At 41.3% G+C, this 22,885-nt stretch overlaps 2 protein-coding genes across 3 annotated transcripts; both read right to left on the reverse strand.

Moving 5' to 3' along the window:
* Positions 1-209: 209 nt before the first annotated feature.
* LOC102135947 (histone H2B type F-M-like) lies at positions 210-2,971 on the reverse strand. Its single transcript, XM_045383906.2, has one exon. It carries the CDS (start codon positions 2,648-2,650, stop codon positions 1,991-1,993), a length of 660 nt encoding a protein of 219 aa, XP_045239841.1. The 5' UTR covers positions 2,651-2,971; the 3' UTR covers positions 210-1,990.
* A 10,542-nt stretch (positions 2,972-13,513) lies between these two features.
* Positions 13,514-16,831, reverse strand: LOC102135306 (thymosin beta-15A). 2 transcript variants are annotated; one of them, XM_005594262.5, is made up of 3 exons: positions 16,723-16,831; positions 14,873-14,989; positions 13,514-13,963 (listed from the first exon to the last, which is right to left on the reverse strand). In XM_005594262.5, the coding sequence occupies exons 2-3, from the start codon at positions 14,970-14,972 to the stop codon at positions 13,926-13,928; spliced, it is 138 nt and encodes a 45-aa protein (XP_005594319.1). In that variant the 5' UTR covers positions 14,973-14,989; positions 16,723-16,831; the 3' UTR covers positions 13,514-13,925. The 2 variants fall into 2 exon arrangements, with proteins under 2 accessions (XP_005594319.1, XP_005594320.1); XM_005594263.5 differs by lacking the exon at positions 16,723-16,831 and adding an exon at positions 16,308-16,552.
* Between the last annotated feature and the right edge of the window lie 6,054 nt (positions 16,832-22,885).

The following is a 22,885-nucleotide window of genomic DNA, read 5'->3' on the forward strand; positions in this document are numbered from 1 at the left end:
ACCGATATCAGTCCCCTTGCCCCCTCACTCTTCACTCCCCACAAGCAAGTCAGATTTCATTGTTGACCCTGTTTTACTAATGGCCCTCTTTGATTTCTGAATTTACAAAGGGAAAACACATATCCAGGGTAAAATATCCCAGTAGATTTGGTTTCTCAAAAGGACTTGTCTAATTACACACATATGCAAGGGTAACTTCAGAAATTTATTCGTAGGTCTTAATTCACAGAAACTGGCACTTTACAGCAAAACAATTAGCATAATGAGAAATAAGTCACTGAGTGTGATGTGGTGTTTTGGACTAGCTACACGGCTCTGTCTCTGCAAAGAAACAGGGTTCTGCCAAGAGTCTTTCATTTGGCAAGTGTTGTTCTGGGCTTGTAGGAACATTTGGCGGCACCATCCAGAGGGATTTACTTGCAGCTGATTTTGTGGGGTTTTTCTTGGTCTCCTTGTGCAGTAAGCACAGCTTCAACTATTTTCATAACATTTCTCTTTAACTATTTTCGTAACATTTTTCTAACAATCTGGAAAAACAGAAAGTAACAAATCCCAATGAGGGGACTTCTTGGTTCTACATCCTTTCTCTGTGGATCCCAAGCGGGGCTCTGGAGGTGACCTTCCCCCTTTCCCATCTGCACCACTCAGGGAAGATCTGGCTACTATCCTGTCCTGAACCCATTTCCCTCTTGACCAAGGATTCCTCTTTAAATGGTGGAATAATCTATGTGGCTATGTGTTGGGCCCTCTGGGGTGGTTCTTTCCCACTTCGGATGGGTTCAAGAAAATTTTGATTTTTGGCATTTATCCAGCTTTTGTTTCATGGTTTGACTGAGAGTGCCATCCTTTACTGGTTTTTACATATGAAGGAGAAGGGGTGTTTATGAGATGTTTCAAAGTTCACATGAAACATTTAACAAAAATGGCCATAGATTGAGCTTCAAGGCACAATATAATAAATTCCTGTGGGTTGCAGTCCCAGAGTATGTTCTCTTGTCCACATCCTTAGGGACTGGAAATCAATTGAAAAGGAAAGCAATGGGAAAGTCAGCACCTGCTCTGAAATTCAGCAATACACTTATAGAAAAAAATGCTAAAAATACCAAGACTTGGGACCCAGAAGAGAGAACAATGAATGGTAGCCTATATTAATATTAACAAGAATATTAATATGCCAATCTCTTGAGGAAATAAGCGTTATCTGACTTCTACTAATGACTGCCAATGCTCTGTATGACTTGATGTTAGGGACAAGGAACATAGATTAATCTTAGCTTTGGATTCATATCCCTAAAAGACTATGATTACAAATTCTGCAAACAAAAACATCAGGTAAAGAATCACACTGCCGTTCCTTTAAACACCGGGTTGAATATCACAGGAAGGCTGCTGTGGGTTCAGCTTGGGTCACTCCCCCCACTCTGGGACAATGACTGTTGCTCATAGACTGCAGGTCACTCATTGGCTGCACCGCTGTACACTAAGGCATGAGCTGTTCTGTGGACACTCAGTAATCCTACTGACACATACCTGGAAGTAAGGAAGGTTTCTGTTCAAAAAGAAATGAAAAAATTATTGTCAGAGCAAACAGAGAATGAATTGCAATAGTGATCTCAGAGTTGGGGAAGCTGGAAAATGAATGGATTCTTGAAATTTTTATTTAGCTACATATACACTGTAACTGGGCCTCGTTTGCTTATTTACATGGATTCATGATGAGGGAGGTGCTGAACACGTTTAGGAGGGTTACCTCTCTTCTTATGTCAGCGTATTCACTTTCTCTGTTGCCATATCGCACATAATGAAGTTCTGGAAAATTCCACCATACAGTCGTAGGAGAATGAGAGTGAAAAAGGTAAACATCAGTACCTTCATAATATCATCATAAAATAACTGAGAAAGATAACTAATAAAAACGGACATTTAGGAAACCGAGGAAATGAAACCCGATCACGGAAACACCCCCTACTTTTCCTTGGAGCATATTGCACTACAGATATATTGGAGTTGACAGTGTTCTGCACAGTGGGAAAAATGCTTGATAAACCACAGGACGCCACATGCCCTCCAAGTCGGCAGGGTGCCACCCACCCCAACCTCCAGTGGGGTCCCCTCCCTTGACGAGCCACTGGTCTTTAGGGCCACCTGCAGAGGCTCTGAAGAGAGCCTTTGGGTTTCCCGGGTGCTCAGGTGCTCCTGAGACAGCGCACTTGCTTTTGGTGTACCTGAGGGCGGCATTCGTGCCCTGGGCCTCAGCGAGCTTGCCCATCTTCCCCGGCAGCAGTAGGCGCACGGCCACCTGGATGTCCCGGGAGGTGATGGTCACACGCTTGGCGTAGCGGGCCAGGCGACCAGCCTCGGTGGCGATGCGGTCCAATATGTCATGGACCATAGAATCCATGACACTCACGGACTCAGGGGAAAGGCTGAGGCCCTGGTGAACCTGCTTCAGCACCTGGGGGAAATAGGCGGCAAAGCTGTTCCCGAAGCTGTCCCTGCGGCGGTTGGTATGGCGCCTGCGGGAACCTCGGAGCCCTCGCCTCTTCTTCTGGGCAGTGGTGGATTTGGCCTCTTTGGGCTCTTGGATGCTCTGGTCTTCCTCAGAGGTCGTCTTAGAGGAAGCCTCAGCCATGATGGAGGCAGCGGCCATTAGATGCAAGATCAGAGAGTGACGGTTGTGGATCAGTGAAGCGGGGCACTTTGGTATGGCCGTGTGGCTCTACGTCACAGTCCAACTCGACATCTGATTGGATGAAGGGTCACCCAGGGAGCCCGTCAACAATCCTCCCTCCATTGAAGGTGATTGGATGATCCTGTTGCTTGGCATCACATCAGCCAATCACAGAGGGTGTCTGCCGGCCTAAGCTGCCCAGTTGCCTACCTCAGACAAAGGAACACAGAGTCTTGCTCTGTCGCTCAGGCTGCAGTGCAGTGGTGCGATCTCAGCTCACTGCAACCTCTGCATCCTGGTTTCAAGCGATGCTCCCTCTTCAGCCTCCCAAGTAGCTTGGACTAGAGGCGTGTGTCACCACACCCGGCTAAGTTTTGTGTGCGTGTATATATATATATATATATATATATATATATATATATATATATATATAGTAAAACGTGGTTGCATCATGTTTCCTCAGGCTGGTCTCGAACTCCTGGACTACATCGATTCTCCCGCCTTGGCCTCCCAAGTTTAAGGGATTATAGGCAGGAGCTATTGTATCTGGCTGAGAAAACTTATTCCAGGAAAATAAAACATGATATTGATACCCATTGAAGGATGCACCCTAAAAACAAACAAAAATAATCTGCGAATATTTATAAACGTGGTTACAAAACTCATACTGAAATATTAACTAAATCACATTAAACACACACACACACAAAGAAACTGTTTACTGCTATAAATAACAATTTAGAAGCATCAAACGGGACAAACATTACTAATGGAACAAGCAGATTTCATAGAATCTTTTTTCAATATTACCTCTATTATACAATTCATTTAAATACATAAAAACACACAGTGCAGAAACAACTAAATCAAAAATTCAATGAGAAGCACCCTTTTCAAGCTTCTGAGAAACTGAAATAAGGACTCTAACTCATTCACATTTGTCTAATTCTATTATTTCCCAGTCTACAATCTTTTTTAATGCAAAGCTTAATGTCCTGTGAGTATGCATCACTTACGATTGAAGTATCCAATGAGAGGACCAACACCCCACTCTCCACTGGCTCAGCTAATGAAGTGTTGTCAGCCCTGGGCCTGAGCCATTGGCTCAGAATGTGAGCAGGTGACCAGTCCTGAACCCATAAATGACCTCGAGCTATTCAGCCTTGTAAAGTGAAGAGAAAATTAGTTTGAGGTGTTCATCTACTTTTTATTTCTTTGTTTGATTTTTCGTTTTCTTGTAATTGTGGTGACTTAAGGATTTGAACCCAAGGCTGTAAGTAAGCATGTCTCCTACCTCTGGCATCATATTGCGAAGGAAAGTTCTCTGAAAAGGAATTTGGAGGAAAGAGAATATTCCTGTGAACAGCTTGCATACCAGGGAGGTGCAGACTTCAGTGTAAAACAAAGGTGCAGTTCCAGAGAACCAAAAAATGATATGGCTTTTATAGAGAAAGTTCTCATCAAGGTTCCCAGTACAGTCCATTCATGCAAATAAAGGATTCAAACTTAGTTCTGATTGGTTGACTCAGTTGAGTTCTGATTGGTCAACACGACTGAGCCCTGATTGGCAGGGCAGGTGAGCTCAGGTTGGTTGGTTCAGGTGACCTCTGAAAGCTGCAGAGTTAGATAGAGGTGTGGGTTTTTGGGGAATTCCTAGTACATGTGTGGGCTCTAGTCTGCACGTGGCAGCTTGGCTCTAGTTTCAAATTAGGCTCAGTCACTGGGATCCATCTTGAAAGATGGACTCTTTTAGGTTCACATTTGTTCACAAGTTGAAGAAAAAGAAAGTGACCAATTAAAAAAACTAGGATGACTCTCCTTTTTTTTTTTTCAGTTTCACTGTTGTGGGGCTTTTTCCCTTTCAGGCACATGTGTCCGACAAAATTAACCCACTATGATAATTTGAGACAATAAAAACACTTCAGTACAATGCTTTCTCCAAAATATGATTGGGCCTGATTCTTGACCCAATATAATACTCTTCCTCTTTCATGAGACTGTCACTCTGGAATAAGGAGGAAGGAGTGTGGAAGTGAGTGAGGGCACAGAAGATGCTGTAAAGGGTGGCTATTTACTCTTTTTCCTTATCCCAGACATTTTACCTAGTATAGTGACCATATGTCCTGATTTCGCCTGTTGTCCCTGAGTAATTCTTAATAGCACCCCCTTTCACTCTGAAACATGTCCAAATTTACAACTCTGTACTTCCCAGGGTAACTAGATCATGCAGTTAGTTGTAAGTGTAGTAGCTCTCAGATATTTGTTGAATGAACAGATAAATAAATGAACCTAAATTAGATAAGAGACTGGCCCCTGACAACCTACGAGACCATTGCTGAATTCTGTGGCTAGTCCACACGACCCTTCTGGACCACTTGGGTACAGTCCCCTTTCCTGTACTGCACTTTAAAAAAATTATTTCTCTACAAAGCTGTCTGAGTCCCCGTGTTAAACCCATGAGAACGGCAGATTTTGTTTCCTCCATGATCTGCGTATCACATTGACTCCTCCCATTAACCCTTTATGGTGTAGATATTTTAGCCTCAACTTTTTGGCAGACAAGAAACACAGTAACTAAGAAACGTGTCCAATGATCACACAACTGATAAACAGGAGGGCAGAAATGCAAATCCACGTCTGTCTGACTCCAGAACCCAAGCACTTGAACATTGTCTTCTGCCATCCTCTCTCATATTGCAGTGATGGCACCTTCAATGCATGGATACCTAGGTAGACAGTCTAAGGTTAGCCTCCCCTTTACAACAAGTCTTTTTGTAGCTTGATCTTTCCCTGAAGGCAACGTGATAAATTCAGAGGTGTAAAAGCAAAAGCATCAAGTTAGCCTTCCTGCAAAGGTATGCAAGGAACCTGATTTTCTTGTGCAACCACGGGAGTTTCTTCAAGCAGCAGTTAGGAAATTCAACCATGCCTGAGCTCAATTCTGTGTTTCAATAGCTGTCTGAAACATTTGGATAGCCATTCCATGTTGCACAATTGTGTCCAATACACATGGACTCCAACTTAGCATGGTTCAACTTAAAATTATTTGCCTTTATGATAGGTTTAACTGGAATTAACTCCATTTTAAGTTGGGGAGCATAAGTTTACTCTGTTGCAAATTAGTGAGAGAAAGGGTAGGAAGCAGAGAGTGGGAAAATTTTCAGGTTAGGGTTACATAGTCATCACCTGATGATCCACATTTAGCTCTGTGATGGCCAATTTCATGTCTTGTCTTTCCAAACAGGGGGAGATTTTTTTCCCAAATAAGCAAGGACAGAGATCTAGGTAACTCGACTTGATTGAGTTACAGTACCTAGATATGTGGTCAAATTTCATTCTGAATGCTTCCGTGAATGTGCTTTTTGGTAAGATTAACATTTAAATCAATGGGCCTCAGTACAGCGGACTGCCCGCCATAATGGCCTGAGTACCTTAGAACTTAAAAACAGATAAAGAACAAAAAGACTGACTTCCCCCAAGCAAGAGTAAATTCTGCTGCAGACAACGTTCACACTTGAACTGCAACATCGGCCCTCCCATGGGTCTTCAGCCTCATGGCCGTAACGTCAGCTTGTACCTGGGACTCCAGGCTGCCAGCCCAACCTGCAGATTTAGGACTTGTCAGCTTCCTTAATCACATGATTCAGTTTCTTAAAATAAATCTCTCTCAACAGATAGATGGATAAATATCCTATTGATTTTATTTGTCTGGAAATCCCCTAATACAAGCTTTCTGCACTAAAACATTGCAGCAGAGATCTGAGTGTTGTTTCCACATGTAAAATATCCGGTTATATATCAGACATTTTCATGATTCCATTAATCAACACCTGTCCCTTTGATTACTGACTACACAATTATGTCAGTAGTTTTCCCTGGGTCTTAAGAGATGTTTCTTCATCGTTTGATATGACTGGGGATAACAACATATTCAGTTCAATGGTAAAATTGAGGACTTAATTACAATTATTATCACTGAAGGTAACAATCCCTTGAACATCGGCAGAGTCCCTGTGACACGTGCTAACCAGAAGATTGAATGAACTTACCCCACTTCCGACCTTGCCAGTTAATTGCACTCCCTTATTACCACCCATATAGCCCACACTCATATTGGTTGGTGTCAATTAAACCAGGCATTGCTATAGTAATAAAAAGAGGCACCGCTGACTGAATGGCGACTTTGCCAGGCATTGTTCTAAGTGTTTTACAGGGAACACTTCAATTCCCTTTCACAAGATCTCTGTGAAGTAGTGTTATTATCTCCATGTTTGTGGATAAAGACACCGAATCACATAAGAGTGTCACTTGTCCGAGATCAAACAGGTAGAATATTACCAAAGCAGGAATCAAACAAATTTCTGCACACTTAAGGTTCTGCTCAGCAAAAGAAAATATCATCAGAGTGAACAGGCAACATACAGAATGGGAGAAAATTTTTGCAATCTGTCCATCTGACAAAGTTCTGATATCCAGAATCTAAAAGAAATTTAAAGAAATTTACAAGGAAAAAAACAGCCCCACCAAATGTGCGCAAAGCATATGAACAGATACTTCTCAAAAGAAGACATTAATGCAGCCAACAAACAGATGAAAAAAGCTCATCGTCTCTGGTCATTAGACAAGTGCAACTCAAAACAACAATGAGATACCATCTCATGCCACTTAGAATGGCGATCAGTAAGAAGTCAGGAAGCTACATATGCTGGCCAGGCTGTGGAGAAATAGGAACGCTTTTACCCTCTTGGTGGAAGTGCAAATTGGTGCAACCATTGTGGAAGACAGTGTGGGGATTCCTCAAGTATCTAGAACCAGAAATACCATCTGGCCCAGCAATCCCATTACTAGGTATGCACACAAAGGTGTATAAATTATTCTATTATAAAGACACAAGCACACATATGTTTATTGACACATTATTTACAATAGCACAGACTTGGAACCAACCCAAATGCCCATCAATGATAGACTGGATAAAGAAAAGTTGGCACATATATACCATGGAATACTATGCAGCCATAAAAAAAGAAGGAGTTCATGTCCTCGGCAGGGACATGGATGAAGCTGGAAGCCATCATTTTCCACAAACTAACACAGGAAGAGAATACCAAACGCCGCATGTTCTCACTCAAAAGTGGGAGTTGAAAAATGAGAACACATGGACACAGGGAGGGTAACATCACACATCGGGACCTGTCAGGTGTCGGGGACAAGAGGAGGGAGAGCATCAGGACAAATACCTACTGCATGCGGGGCTTAAAACCTAGATGACGGGTTGACAGGTGCAGCAAACCATCATGGCACATGTGTACTTTTGTAACAAACCTGCGCGTACAGCACGGGTACGCCAGATCTTAAAGTAAAATAAAAAGAAAAGAAAAGAAACAAACATAGTGAACCCTAGAAGTAACACCAGTTTAGAGATAGCAGAATAGAGATTTAGTGAATGACAAGATAGATCAGAATAATTATACATGATACCTCATACAGAGAACGAAGAAAGAAAAGATTAAAGAGAGGCAAGGAGACTAAAGGTGTGGAAAAAGAAAGTAGAATGAACATCATATGGGCATTACAAAAATTGAAATAAGAGTGAATTTTGAGAAAATAATATTCAGAGAGAAATGGCTGGTAATTTTGCAGATCAAAGGAAACACATGATTTGCTGATTCAGGAAACACACTTATACACATCATACTAAAACTACAGAAAAGTGAAAACATAGAGATCATAATAGTTAAGAAAAAACACGTTGCCTTCCAGGGAATAACAAAGTGTGTGTCAGCAGACCTCTGTCTATCAATGAATGGAAGTCAAAAGCAGAGTCTGAGAGAAAATACTGTCAACATAGAGTTGCATTCCTAGCTAAAGTATCATGAAATAATAAGAAGGCTGTGATAGACAGGCAGGAGAACCACCCAGAATCCCTGTGGAGGATGGATTTGATGTTTGTGAGGCTCGGAGTGCAGGTAGTTGCCAGTCAACAGCCACTTGTCCCTGAGGACATTACCTGAGCTGCCTTGCTCTACCTCATGCCCTTCCCGAGGTGGACCACATGCAAAGACAAATCCAGGAAGGGGTATAAAGATCTAGCTAACTATTCCCAATGCTGAATAACTCTGATGAGCCATTTTATCTTCAGAGCTTCTCTGGGTATCCCAAGAGGCTTTTGTTTGGCCTGAAGTAAGCATGAACTTCTTCCTCTGCCCACTCCTGCCTCCTTCCTGTCCGTTCCTCAGCTGCTGATCCAGGATAAGTGTCCTGCACACTAAACTCCATCACGGTGTCAGCTTCCTGCAGAACCTAACCCAGAAACAATGAGATGGGAGAGAAATTGAAAACTCCCAGTGTTGACATCAACAGAAACCTTGTTAAAGAAATTTCCGAAGAATGTCATTTAAAGAGATGTAAAGTGACCAAAAGAGTACGACTGGAAGTGCCAACAGGGAATAGTAATGCAATACACTGACATATAGGGGTGAATGAAAAACAATGACTTATGAAACGGATACCGTGAAGACTATGAAGACATTGAACAATCAATGAAATAAGAAAGAACTAAATATTATAATTACGCATCATGTGCACAAGGGCATCATCCTTGCGATTTAAGAGGCACGTGACCTGTGGCATCCCACTGATTTTTCATGCATTCTTTCCCTGAGAACTAAACATTGTCAACTCTGCTTCAATTTATATCTGTGGTGCAGTTTATTCCACAGGAAATAATTGATTTCATTTGATAATTTTGAATGTAATCCCTTCGCTACATGCTCATTTCTGTTAGTTTGATTCCCAGGCCTCTGTTTATAAGGATTAGTCAGATCAACGTTATTTTTGTAGCTAAGTCCCTTAATATTTTCACTCCTATTCTCCCTAGAGAATTTGGTGGAATAGTCCACATGTCCGTTATGCTCGATTTGGGAACATATAAAAAGAAATTCTTGATATAAACATCTTACCTATTTAATCCTGTTTTTCGAACATGTCTCATACACAGAATTCTTTTCAATACACAAATTAGTACGCAAAGAGAGTACATTAAATAGCCAAGTAGAATTTTCAGGAAGCATCTCATTATTCCAGGTCCTTGAGCATGGAAACTACTGTTCTGATTGCTTCAGAATTATCCAATTCTATTCCTTTCTTGTCCATAAACTCCTGTTTTTTAAAAACATAAACTTTTATCAGTTGCAATTGTGCATCATTGGCTGATGGGAGCGTCCAAAGAGAATGCCAAGCCCCGGTCTCCACTCATTTCACCACAGAGGAACCTGCAGCCCATGAGCCACAGCCATTGGCACAAGCATGGAAGATGACTGGGACTGAAACAGTATGTGTGTTCCTTGGTGTTGCCCTATTACAGGGAAGAGGGACAGAGAATGATTTTTGCTTGCCCTGTGACTTTTTGCTCACTTGCTTTCAAATGTGTTGATTTGGAGATATGAATTAGCTGGTAGTGGGGCATGTCACTTGCTCCTTGCAATGACTAAGAAAAAGATGATGAGGCACTAAGAGAACTAAGATGATCCCTCCTTTCTCCTCCTGGGATGTCAATGTTAATATTCCTGTGAATGTTAATACAATATAATTTACATTGTGTTGTCTTCTTGGCCCGTTGGGTGTGTGTTTGTTTTTCTATATCTATATTGCTGAGGTTCAAAACAGTTGTGACTTTCCAGTTACTTTTTAAAAAGTATTATTTATATCTAGCACTCACTTCTGTGGAGAGAGAACATATTCTGGGATTTCAATCCTTGGAAATGTATGATGAGTTGCTTGAAAGCCCTGTGTTTGTCTATTGTATTGTTGTTATCAGTACTTTCAAAATATGTTGTAAATTCCCCTTCCGAGTAGGATGCCGACACCTGATTAGGATGTCAATTCAAGGAAATGATAAAACGAACCCTGGATAATCTACAAAAACAAAATCCTTCTGCAGCTCATAATATCGTGATAAATCCCTGGCAGGAGAGACCAACCACAGAGGATTTCACCTGTGGCAGAGCCACAAGTGCTCAAGAGAAAGAATGTGGGCAACGCAAGATGCTCCAGAGAGCTTCCGTGAACAGTGCAGGTGGAAAGAGGGGAACGATGGCTGATCAAGGAGGCCATGGAGAAATCTGTTTTTCATTTTAGGCCCAATGCTGACTAACTGTGCTGGGCCATAATACCTCCACAGCTCTCCTTCAAATAGATAAACTAAGGATTTAGGGCCATTGACCCACCTTATCAGGATTAGTACTTATTTTTGAATTTTAAGAAAATCTCATAAAAGTATTTCAAAAAGAATAAAAAAGTTTGCTTCCAAAAGTGACTGAAAAAATCTTTCACAAAATTAACTGCAACAAATGTCCCCGTGTGGTGCTTTGAGACTGTCTTACACATCCCTAATAAAATTATGGAAGCTGAAGCCTCTTTTCAGAGCTGTTTGCCTTTGCAGGGATAAAAAGTAACTGTGGAGTTGTTTGAAGAACACTGCATTTCCCTCAATCACTTTATTTCTATCAGGCTCATTGGTGCTGCATGAACTTGCCAGAAGTTTTCCATAGGACATAAAAATGTCCCACTAAAGAATGTTAATTCTTGCATACAGTTCTAAGCACTTAGTCTCGTGAGTAGTCATTTTTGTAAACATTGAATGATTAGGACTTTCTTCTTGTGTGTTGCCTTTGTAAATTCAGAAAGTATACCGGAGCGTAGTGAAATGTTTAAAATGCACCATAATCCAGCTGTGGAATGCTGACTAGAAGTGTAAGGGTGACTGACATAGACAAATTATAGGCAAGGGAAAGGAGAAATAGGTCTTGATGCTGAAGACTGGAATGGGAAATGAATACATCTGATTATCCGTCTCTGTGGCTGAAAGCAGGTAAAGGGCAATAAGTGAGCATCGGTGATCTAATGGTGTGTTTTGCTGAAAGAAGGAACTAAAGGAATTGGCGTGCATCATGTAACTAACAAATTATAAGCATCATACCAAGAAAAACAGTAGTAGCAGATCAAGGATACCCTCATTAAGTTTTGTCAACATGATCCGTATCAAGGAATTCCCGTTGAAATGCATACTATTCCTGTGAACAGTTTGTATACCATGGAGGTGCAGACTTCAGTGTAAAACAAAGGTGCACTTCCAGAGAACTGCAAGGAGCTGAGAAACTCTACTGGACAATTGCCTCAGGTAGAAGATAAGGTACTGTTGACTAACATGGTTACTTCCAAGGTTCAAATTCTCTGGCTACACTAAGCCCTGTGACTGTGTCACCTCATCAGCACTTGATCAAAATTGACCTACCTACTGTTTTGATTTTGAAACTTTAAGCTATAGCAGAGAAAACAGCTTCCACTTCATGTAATCCCACTGATTATTTAAGAATGTGAGCCCTTAGAAAGGGGGAGGTAAGATAATACTTGAGGTTGAAAATAGGTATGAACGGTATAATCCGTCTTTGTAGGAAGATATGTACATTAATAGATCACAAGTCTGGATGGTTAATACTTCTAATTGGTGGGATTATAGGTGATTTGTTTTTATACACGTGATTAAAGTAGGCTTTAAAGTAGGCTGGGCATGGTAGCTCATGCCTGTAATCCCAGCACTTTGGGAGGTTGAGACAGGCAGATTGCTTGAGCCCAGGACTTCAAGACCAGCCTGGGCAACATAGCGAGATCTCATCTCTACTAATAATCAGAAAGATTAGCTGGGTGTGGCGTCATGTGCCTGTAGTCCCAGGGACTAGGGAGGCTGAGGTGGGAGGAATGCTTGAGCCCAGGAGGTCAAGGCTGCGATGAGCTATGATTGTACCACTGCACTCTAGCCTAGGTGACAGAGCAAGACCCTGTCTCATAAAAATAAAATAAAATAATAATTTTTAAAAAGGTATAAAAGTATTGTTTAAAGGCAGGAATTAAAATGCATGCATTTATACATATTCCTTATTGTATTAGCTCAGGCTACCATAACAAAATACTACAGACTAGGTGACTTAAACAACAAAAATTTACTTGCTCACAGTTCTAGAGTCTAGAAATCTCAAGTCGATGTCCAGCACAGTCACATTCTGGTGAGGGCTCTCTTCCTGGCTTGTAGATAGCCACCTTCTTGCTGTGTCCTCGCAAGTTGCAGACTGGTCTCTCTCTCCTTATAAGGCCATGGTCCTATTGGATGAGGCCCTGACTGTTATCACTTCATAACCTAAATTACCTCTGAAACAACCTATCTAAAGATACAATAACACTAAGGATTAGGGTTTCAACATATGAATTGGGGGGGGGTCACAGGTGACAAAATTCATCCATAGCATTTATGCTCACCATGAACACTAGAAATGTTTAGTTCATAAAACAGCAAATTCTGTTCAGTAGAAAAAATCATACCAGAAGTTCGGTGCTACAGGTCATTAGAAGATGTGATGTGCTTAATATGTGTTTGTTAGGAAGTGCCTCCTGCTCCTTTCTCCATCCAAGTTCAGTCTTGGATGTTAACTCCCATTAAGCTGAAAAATACTTTCCAGAAGGAAAGAGAGCCAAGCTTGAATTCCAGCCCTTATTCACCTTGAGCAGATCACATCAGACCCTGTTTTCATTGCTTCATTCTGCAATAAGGAGATTAGTCCACATGACCTTCTCTCCCAAGGTTCTCTTAACTCTGTGATTCCAACTCTAAAGAAAAAGCACCTACCATCCCCAAGTCAGGACTCACTGGACCTGGACAGAATTGAGTATTTCCCCCCAGGAATAATCTGCTAAAAGTTTTCCTTCAACCATTTTGTTCGGCTGAAAGGGTAGCCTTGTGTACTTTTCATTCCTTAAACTACCTACCAGAATGAACCACAACAGTCACACGATAACTATTATATTTATTATTTTATTGTTACATTGGAAGTGAAAATAAACTATAAGAAGCTGCAAAAGGATGCAACCTCATGAAAATTACAAAACAATTGAGGCATCCATTGTAGAAAGTTTAAATTGGCTTATCCTGTATGAGGTGCAAGGACTACGTACACAAAGGTCATCAATGGCAAGATTATTGACAGCATCTGCCATTTGGAATTTACATACCAATGGGAAGTTTAAAAAGGAACTTAAGGAAACATTCACTACCCCTGACCTCTTAGCCAGGGAATACAGTTGAGAAGAAATCAGAAGATGCCTGAAATCTTTACAAACACATAGGGTTACAAAAAAAACAAACCCAAAACCAAGACTGTCAGACAATGTTGAAATCTGCTCTTTGGAGGAGATCCCCATTTTACGATGTTTGAACACACTCTTTCTCCTGCTGGATAGCTGGGGGGATAAAAGAAACAAAACATTACAAAAGAATTTTCCTAAGACTAAGTTCAGCTTCTTCCAAAAGAGCTCTTTGTAAATCATTGAAGGCTGCCATACATGCTTTAAATTTAGAATGCCAAGGCATTAACCACAAAACTCACAGTGGGGTGTGTGTGTGCATGCGTGTGTATGTTAACCACCTGAACATTCATTAGAAACTACATCAACTGTAGGGTTTGTTTTCCCAAATGCTGTTGTCATTTTTTTAGACTATTCAAGACAGAGGAGCAAGTGAAGCACTTTCTTCAGATTTATCTACCACTACACAGTTAGGAAATTAGACACTTTCAAATAATTTTAACTAATGTTGCAACTCTCAAATAAAAGTGAAATAACAAAAAGTGCCCCTCAGCCTTTGTGAATATGCTTAGAGTTTCTCCAGCAGGGTCTAACTCCAGAGGGCAAAACCCATCCCTTGAATCTGAGAGCTTTGAGTACACCAAGATCTAAATTTGTTGTCTCACCTTATCTTGTCATCAGATATAGAAAGCCAAAACTGCAGTCTACAGGGTTATTTAGGGATATTATGGACTCAAATTTCTAAATGCAGAAAAATGCCAAATACCCAAAAGTAGACAAAAACTAAGTGTTTTTTAGTGCTACATCCAATATCCCAAGATTGGTTTTAACGTGGTTTTAATAATTTTCTAACAAGAATCTAGTTTTTTATTCCCCTATCACTACTGGGCCCCCATCATGAGAACCAGAAGAAAAATATTTGATAGTTTTAACTGCTGCATTAAATACCATGGTACTCTAATTATTGCTTACTTTGCATCAAAAATTTACTAGAAGATAGGTTTATTTAGTGAACCTATTAACTTTCTCTATTGTTTGTTTCCATCAGAACCCCCCATGACTTACTTTCCTTTGAAGGAAGAGTATTTTTTTCTTCAGTATTAGTTTTCTTCAGTTTTGACCTGTCAAACTTCTCCACTTCCGACAAGTCTGGTTTATCACTCATCTTGACTAGAAGAAAGCCTGAAAAGAAAAAAACATTTTTAAGAAAATGTACATGGCAGAACTATCTTCAGACTAATGGGTCACAAGCAAAAAAAATCACATTTCCTATCAGTGTATATTCTACCTGCTTATTTTCAACAGAAAAACAGCAACACATCTTAGAAAATCCCAGCACTTTGGGAGGCCGAGGTGGGCGGATCACTGGAGGTCAGGAATTCAAGACCAGCCTGGCCAACATGGTGAAACCCCATCTCTACTAAAAATACAAAAATTAGCCAGGCATGGTGGCGTGCGCCTGTAATCCCAGTTACTCGGGAGGCTGAGGCAGGAGAATTGCTTGAACCTGGGAGACTGAGGTGGCAGTGAGCCGAGATTGCACCACTGCACTCCAGCCTGGGCAACAGAGCAAGTCTCTATTAAAAAAAAAAAGTTATATTTTTGTTAAAATAATTTCAACTCTACATCATTAGCCCATTTCTGATAGGCAGTAAATGCCACTACATCAGAACGCACTATAAACCAAGGTGCCCTAGAAACCCAGAGCCAGTATGTCGGACTCTTAAAATCACAGCAAGAGTAAAACGGAGGTGATAGAAGCACAAGAGCAGATAGGGATAGAAGAAAAAGTAAAGACTGACTTTAAACAGGTAATTATTTTGTAACAGGAGATAGCACTATTTGAGCATCTTCACTTTCTATTAAATTACTTTTGGTTTTTGGCATTTTTCTTGAGAGATGGGGAGCAGCACACAAAACAGAGTGGCATAAGTTGTACTAATTTCTTTCTATTTTAAATCCCCAAAGACGATAGTACATTAAGGCAGTGCACGCCTCATAATAGCTCCTTGTGGCACTGGTTTGTAAACGTTGTAAGAAGAGATAGCTAACTAGGATCAGACCCATGACTTCAGCAGAATGGGATAAACCAAATAGAAGTGAGTCTTCTTTCACCATGTTTTCTCTGCAAAGAGACAGGCAAGGAGATGAGACTCAGAAGTCCGTGGCTATGGACCTGACCAAATGCCTGGTGCCCTGTGAGCATCCCGAGTTTGTCCAAAAGAGACAATAGGGTATCCCAGAAATCGGAAGGCAGAGCTCTCATAAGAGAGCCCGGCCCCACCCTGGTGGAGTAAGATACTATGTCTAGTGCTTGGAGTAGAATGGAGAGGCCCCCAAGCAGCCAGAAGTGCCGAACATGCCTCCATTCCATCGAGGTTACCCTAAGACCCTCCTCTGCCAAGCGATCAGACGCCAAGCTCCGAGCTGGGAAACTGGAACAAATAAATAACAGCAGGGCCAGGTGCATAGGCCAGTCTGTCAGGAGCAGCTTGCATACCTTTTCAAATAACTATTAGCGTTGTCTGGCGCCCAGCGTAACGGCCACGGGATGCGAGGGAACGAGGGCCCAGCCCAGAGGGCCCATTCCGGGCGGCCCCCAAACTCCTCATCCTCAAAGCCTCCGACATGCAGCTACCGCGGACGGGTCGCTTTTAAGGGTATGTCCCCACCCCCCATCCCTGAGTCTTGTTCCCAGGACCTGCACCCTGCAGGGCTGGACTTCGCGCGCAGAAGGCGGCGCCCGGGGCACGCAAAGGCGCAGACTCGCCAGGCCTGGCGGCGGCGCAGACGCAAACCGCCAGTCCCAACCCCGGCCCCTCTGGCTCCCGAAGGTGCGGCATTCTCCGCCTCGCGACCCCGAGGCCTCCCTGTTCCCATGGTCCTCTGGCTCCTGCGGGGCCACAGGTCCTCACCTGAAGGCTTGAAGACTCGTGAAAAGCTGTCCGCGGGGCTGAGACCCAGGATAGACCAGGTTAGCGTTCCCGCCAGAGGCCTGCAGCGCTAAGCCCTGCAGCAGACCCCGCCCCAGCCCTGTCTGATTGGCCCACGGTTTCCGGACTCGTTTCCTTCCCCTCCTCCGCTTCAGCCTCCAGAGCCTGCCCACCATCTCCTCTATGATCAGGGGCTTGGTGACATCAGAGCAGACCCCGCCTCCCCAGGCTCCACCTCCCAGGCCTCTCCCACTGCTTTAGTCCTGAGGGTCCACATTCCCTTAATCCTAAGTACCCTCACTCTTTCACAATAACAGAGACCTCTGCATTAAGCAGACACATCTTGCCCAGTGAGCTTAGAACATCTGGAACACTGAAGTCCAAGCCGAATGACCGGTATTTAGGCTCTCTGGGCTTTTTATAGCCACTGGGGCCTAAGGACGCTATGAAAACCTAACAGTAGGTTGGAAGTGGGGCTCGGTGTTGTCTGCTCTAATCCTTAGCCAGGTCGTGGAGTAGGGGTGCTCATGGTGAGGGTGGGTGGTTCAGGGCCATTCACCCCTACAACTGGACATTTCTGTGACAGTAGTGCTCTCCTATAAAATGTAACAGTCACATTTGCAACTTGCTCGGCCACGGAACCCGATAGCAATCAGTTTATAATCACAGAACAACTGAAGCTATTCACCTTTATATCCCCAATCCCTAGCACTTTGGCCCACAAGACACATTGGTTGTGGAGATGTCTATAGATTGAAGTAATAAATCTGTGACGGGGAGGAATTTTTGGACAATAGCACCACCCAGTGTCTATTGGAAGAGAAAATTGAGGATTCTGTATTTACTTGAAAGGACTAAGTGTTCAAGATCATTTTCTGGATGCTTATCCAGAACCTTAGAGCATTAAGGTAAGGTGGAGGTAGAACTATGTCTTTAGCTTGCACCCCATGTATGGTGGTACAGATTTATATAGATTAGAAATCACTCTTTCCACAGGGATTTCTCAAGCCTTCCCCACCTCACTTCATTCCCTTTTCTTTGCTCTTGTAGCACTTTCTGTTAATTTGAAAATTGTGTATGCTTGTTGGAGAAACTTTTAAAACAGAAAAGCATACTCATTCAACAAATAATATTAATTGTGTACCTACAATGTCCCTGGAATTAAATATAATAAACACCAGTGTTTCCACTACTCAGATTTCAATGTTGTTAACATTTAGGTATATTTACTTTGTCTTTCTTTTAAGGAATGAAAACGTTACAGAAAAAAAATTGAGGTTTCCTTGACCTTCACTCCATTTCCATTCACCTTCCCTCTTCCCCAGGGGTACTCCTATCCTGAATGTGATGTGTAACCTCCAGCGTATTTTTTTAACTTTTAAGTTCAGGAGTACATGTGCAGGTTTGTTACGTAGCTAAACTATGTCATGGGTGTTTGTTCTACAGATTATTTCATCACCCAGATATTGAGCGTAGTACCCATTAGGTGTTTTTCCTGGTCCTCTCCATCCTCCCACCCTACACCCTCTGGCAGGTCCCAGTGTGTGTTGTTCCCCTCTGTATCCATGTGTTCTCATCATTTAACTCCCACTTGCAAGTGAGAACATGCGATATTTGGTTTTCTGTTCCTGCATTAGTTTGCTAAGGATAATGGCCTCCAGCTCCATCCATGTCCCTGCAAAGGACATTATCTCTTTCTTTTCTATGGCTGCATAGTATTCCATGCTGTATATATACCACATTTTATTTATCCAGTCTATGATTGATGGGCATTTAGGTTGGTTCCATGTCTTTACTACTGTGAATAGTATTGCAATGAACATACCTGTGCATGTGTCTTTATAATTGAACAATTTCTATTCCATCAGGTATATACACAGTAATGGGATTGGCAGGTCAAATGGTATTTCTGTCTTTAAGTCTTTGAGGAATTGCCACACTGTCTTCCACAATGGCTGAACTAATTTATACTCCCAGCAACAGTGTACAAGTATACATTTTTCTCCACAACCTTGACATCATCTGTTATTTTTTCACTTTTTAATTATAGCCATTCTGACTGGCATGAGATGGTATCTCCTTGTAGTTTTGATTTACAGTTCTCTAATGATCAGTGATGTTGAGCATTTTTTTAATATATGATTGTTGGCCACATGTATGTCTTCTATTGAAAAGTGTCTGTTAACATCCTTTGCCCACTTTTTAATGGGGTTTGTTTTTCTCTTGTATGTTTATTTAAGTTCCTTATAGATGCTGGATATTAGACTTTTATCAGATGCATGGCTTGCAAAAATTTATTTCCCATTTTGTAGGTTGTCTGTCTATTGATAGTTTCTTTTGTTGTGCAGAAGCTTTTGTTGCAATTGCTTTTGGCATCTTTGTCATGAAATATTTGCATGTGCCTACATCATAAATGATATTGCATAGGTTGTCTTCCAGGGTTTTTATAGTTTTCAGTTTTACATTTAAGTCTTTAATCCATCTTGAGTTAATTTTTCTATATGAGGTAAGGAAAGAGTCCAGTTTTAATCTTCTGCATATGGCAGCCACTTATGGGAACACAATTTGTTGAATAGGGAACCTTTCCCCATTGCTTGTTTTTGTCAGGTTTGTCAAAGATCATATAATTGTAGATATGTGGTCTTATTTCTGGCTTCTCTAGTCTGTTCCATTGGTCTGTGTGCCTGTTTTGTGCCAGTACCATGCGGTTTTGGCTACTGTAGCCCTGTAGTATGGTTTGCCTCCAACTTTGTTCATTTTGCTTAGGATAGCCTTGGCTATTTTTTGGTTCCCTGTGAATTCTAAAATATTTTTTTCTAGTTCTGTGAAAAATGTCAATAATAGTTTAATAGGCATAGCATTGAATCTATTAATATAAATTGCTTTGGGCAGTATGACCATTTTAATGATATTGATGTTTCCTATCCATGAACATGGAATGTCTTTCCATTTGTTTGTGTTGTCTGATTTATTTGAGCAGTTCTCCTTTTTTATTTGTAGTTCTATTGTATTTTTTAAGAAAATTTTCGCTTCCCTAGTTAGCTGTATTCCTAGGTGTTTTATTCTTTGTGTGGCAATTGTGAATGGGAGTCCATTTCTGATTTGGCTCTTGGCTTGACTGTTGTTGGTGTATAGGAATGCTAGTGATTTTTGCACATTGATTTTGTATCCTGAGACTTTACAAAAGTTGCCTATCAGCTTAAGAAGCTTTTGGGCTGAGACAATGGCGTTTTCTAGTTATAGGAGCATGTCATCTGCAAACAGGGATTATCGGGGGAAAACCCACCCCCAATATTCAATGTGGGTTATTTTCTATTTGCCTAACTATCAGCTGCTCTGAGAAATAAAGGGAAAGAGTACAAAAGAGAGAGATTTTAAAGCTGGGTGTCCGGGGGAGACATCACATGTTGGCAGGTTCCGTGATGCTCCCTGAGCCGTAAAACCAGCAAGATTTTATTAGCGATTTTCAAAAGGGGAGGGAGTGTACGCATAGGGTGTGGGTCAAGAGATCACATGCTTCACAAGGTAATAAAATATCACAAAGCAAATGGAGGCAGGGCGAGATCACAGGACCACATGACAGGGAGAAATTAAAATTGCTAATGAAGTTTTGTGTACGCATTGTCATTGATAACATCTTATCAGGAGACAGGGTTTGAGAACAGACAACCAGTCTGACCAAAATTTATTAGGCGGGAATTTCCTCGTCCTAATAAGCCTGGGAGTGCTACAGGAGACTGGGGCTTATTTCATTCCTTCGTCTTCAACCATAAAAGACAGCCACCCCCAAAGCAGCCATTTCAGAGGCCTACCCTCAGGGGCACATTCTCTTTCTCAGGGATGTTCCTTGCTGAGAAAAAGAATTGAGCGATATTTCTCCTATTTGCTTTTGAAAGAAGAGAAATATGGCTCTGTTCTGCCCAGCTCACCGACAGTCAGAGTTTAAGGTTATCTCCCTTGTTCCCTGAACATTGCTGTTATCCTGTTCTTTTTTCAAGGTGCCCAGATTTCATATTGTTCAAACACACATGCTCTACAAACCATTTGTGCAGCCAATGCAATCATCACAGGGTTCTGAGGTGGCATACATCCTCCTCAGCTTGCAAAGATGACAGGATTAAGATATTAAAGTAAAGAAAGGCATAAGAAATCATAAGGTTATTGATTGGGGAAGTGATAAGTGTCCATGAAATCTTCACAATTTGTGTTCAGAGATTGCAGTAAAGACAGGTGTAAGAAATTATAAAAGTATTAATTTGGGAAACTAATAAATGTCCATGAAATCTTCACAATTTATGTTCTTCTGTCATGGCTTCAGCCAGTCCCTCCGTTCGGGGTCCCTGACTTCCCGCAACAGGGATAGCTTTACTTCCTCTCTTCCTATTCAGATGCCCTTTATTTCTTTCTCTTGCCCGATTACCCTGGCCAGAACTTCCAATATTATGTTGGATAGGAGTAATGGTAATGAGAGAGGGCATCCTTGTCTTGTTGCCGGTTTTCAAGGGGGATGCTTCCAGCTTTTACCCTTTCAGTATGATGCTGGCTGTGGGTTTGTCATATATGGGTCTTATTATTTTGAGGTATGTTCCTTCAATGCCTAGTTTATTGAGAGTTTTTAACATGAATGGATGTTGAATTTTATTGAAAGCCTTTTCTGCATCTATTGAGATAATCACGTGGTTTTTGTCTTTAGTTCTATTTCTGTTATTAATCGTACTTATTGATCTGCATATGTTGAACCAACCTTGCCTCCCAGGGATAAAGCCTACTTTATTGTGGTGGGTAAGCCTTTTGATGTACTGTTAGATTCAGTTTGCTGGTAGTTTGTTGAAGATTTTTGCATTGATGTTTATCAAGGATATTGGCCTGAAGTTGTTGTTGTTGTTGTTGTTGTATCTCTCCAAGGTTTTGATATCAGGATGATGCTGGCCTCATAGAATGAGTTAGGGCAGAGTCCCTCCCTCTCAATTTTTTGGAATAGTTTCAGTAAGAATGGTACCAGCTCTTCTTTGTACATCTGGTAGAATTCAGCTGTGAATCCCCTGGTCCTGGGCTTTTTTCGGTTGCTAGGCTAATTTATTACTGCCTGCATTTCAGAGTTCACTATTGGTCTGTTCAGGAATTCAATTTCTTCCTGGTTCAGTCTTGGGAGTGTGTATGTGTCAGGAATTTATCAATTTCTTCTAGAGTTTCTAGTGTATGTGCGTACAGCTGTTCATAATATTCTCTGATAGTTGTTTGTATTTCTTTGGGGCTCAGTGGTAATATCTCCCTTGCCGTTTCTGATTGTGTTTATTTGAATCATCTCTCTTTTCTTCCTCATTACTCTAGCTGGTGGCCTACTGATTTTATTAATTTTTTTCAAAAAACCGGCTCGTGGATTCATTGATCTTTTGAATGGCTTTCCATGTCTCTGTCTCCTTCAGTTCAGCTCTGATTTTGGTTATTTCTTGTCTTCTTCTAGCTTTGGGATTTGTTTACTCTTGATTCTCTAGTTCTTTTGGTTGTGATGTTAGATTGTTAACTCAAGATCAATCTGTCTTTTTGATGTGGGCATTTGGTGCTATAAATTTCCCTCTTAACACACCTTAGCTGTGTCTGAGAGATTCTGGTATATCTTTGTTTTGATTACTTTCAAAGAACTTCTTGATTTCTGCCTTAGTTTCATTATTTACCCTAAAATCTTCCAGGAGAAGTCATGGTAATTGTAATACAATTACCATGTCCATGGAATTGTAATACAATTACCATGTCCATGGAATTGTAATACAATTACCATGTCCATGGAATTGTAATACAATTACCATGTCCATGGAATTGTATGATTTTGAGTGAATTTCTTAGTCTTGATTTCTAAGTTGATTGAGCTGTGGTCCAGGAGATTATTTGTTATAATTTCAGTTGTTTTCCATTTGCTGAGCAGTGTTTTACTCCCAATTGTGTGATCAATTTTAGAGTATGTGCCATGTGGCAATGAGAAGAATGTACATTCTGTTGTTTTGGAGTGGAGAGTTCCATAGATGTGTATCAGGCCCATTTGATCCAGTGCAGAATTCAGGTCCCGAATGTCTTTGTTAATTTTCTACTTCAATGATCTGTCTAATATTGTCAGTGAGTCTCCCATTATTATTGCATGGGAGTCTAA

The sequence above is a fragment of the Macaca fascicularis genome, chromosome X (assembly GCF_037993035.2).
Source record: "Macaca fascicularis isolate 582-1 chromosome X, T2T-MFA8v1.1".
In the NCBI taxonomy this organism is placed as follows: domain Eukaryota; kingdom Metazoa; phylum Chordata; class Mammalia; order Primates; family Cercopithecidae; genus Macaca; species Macaca fascicularis.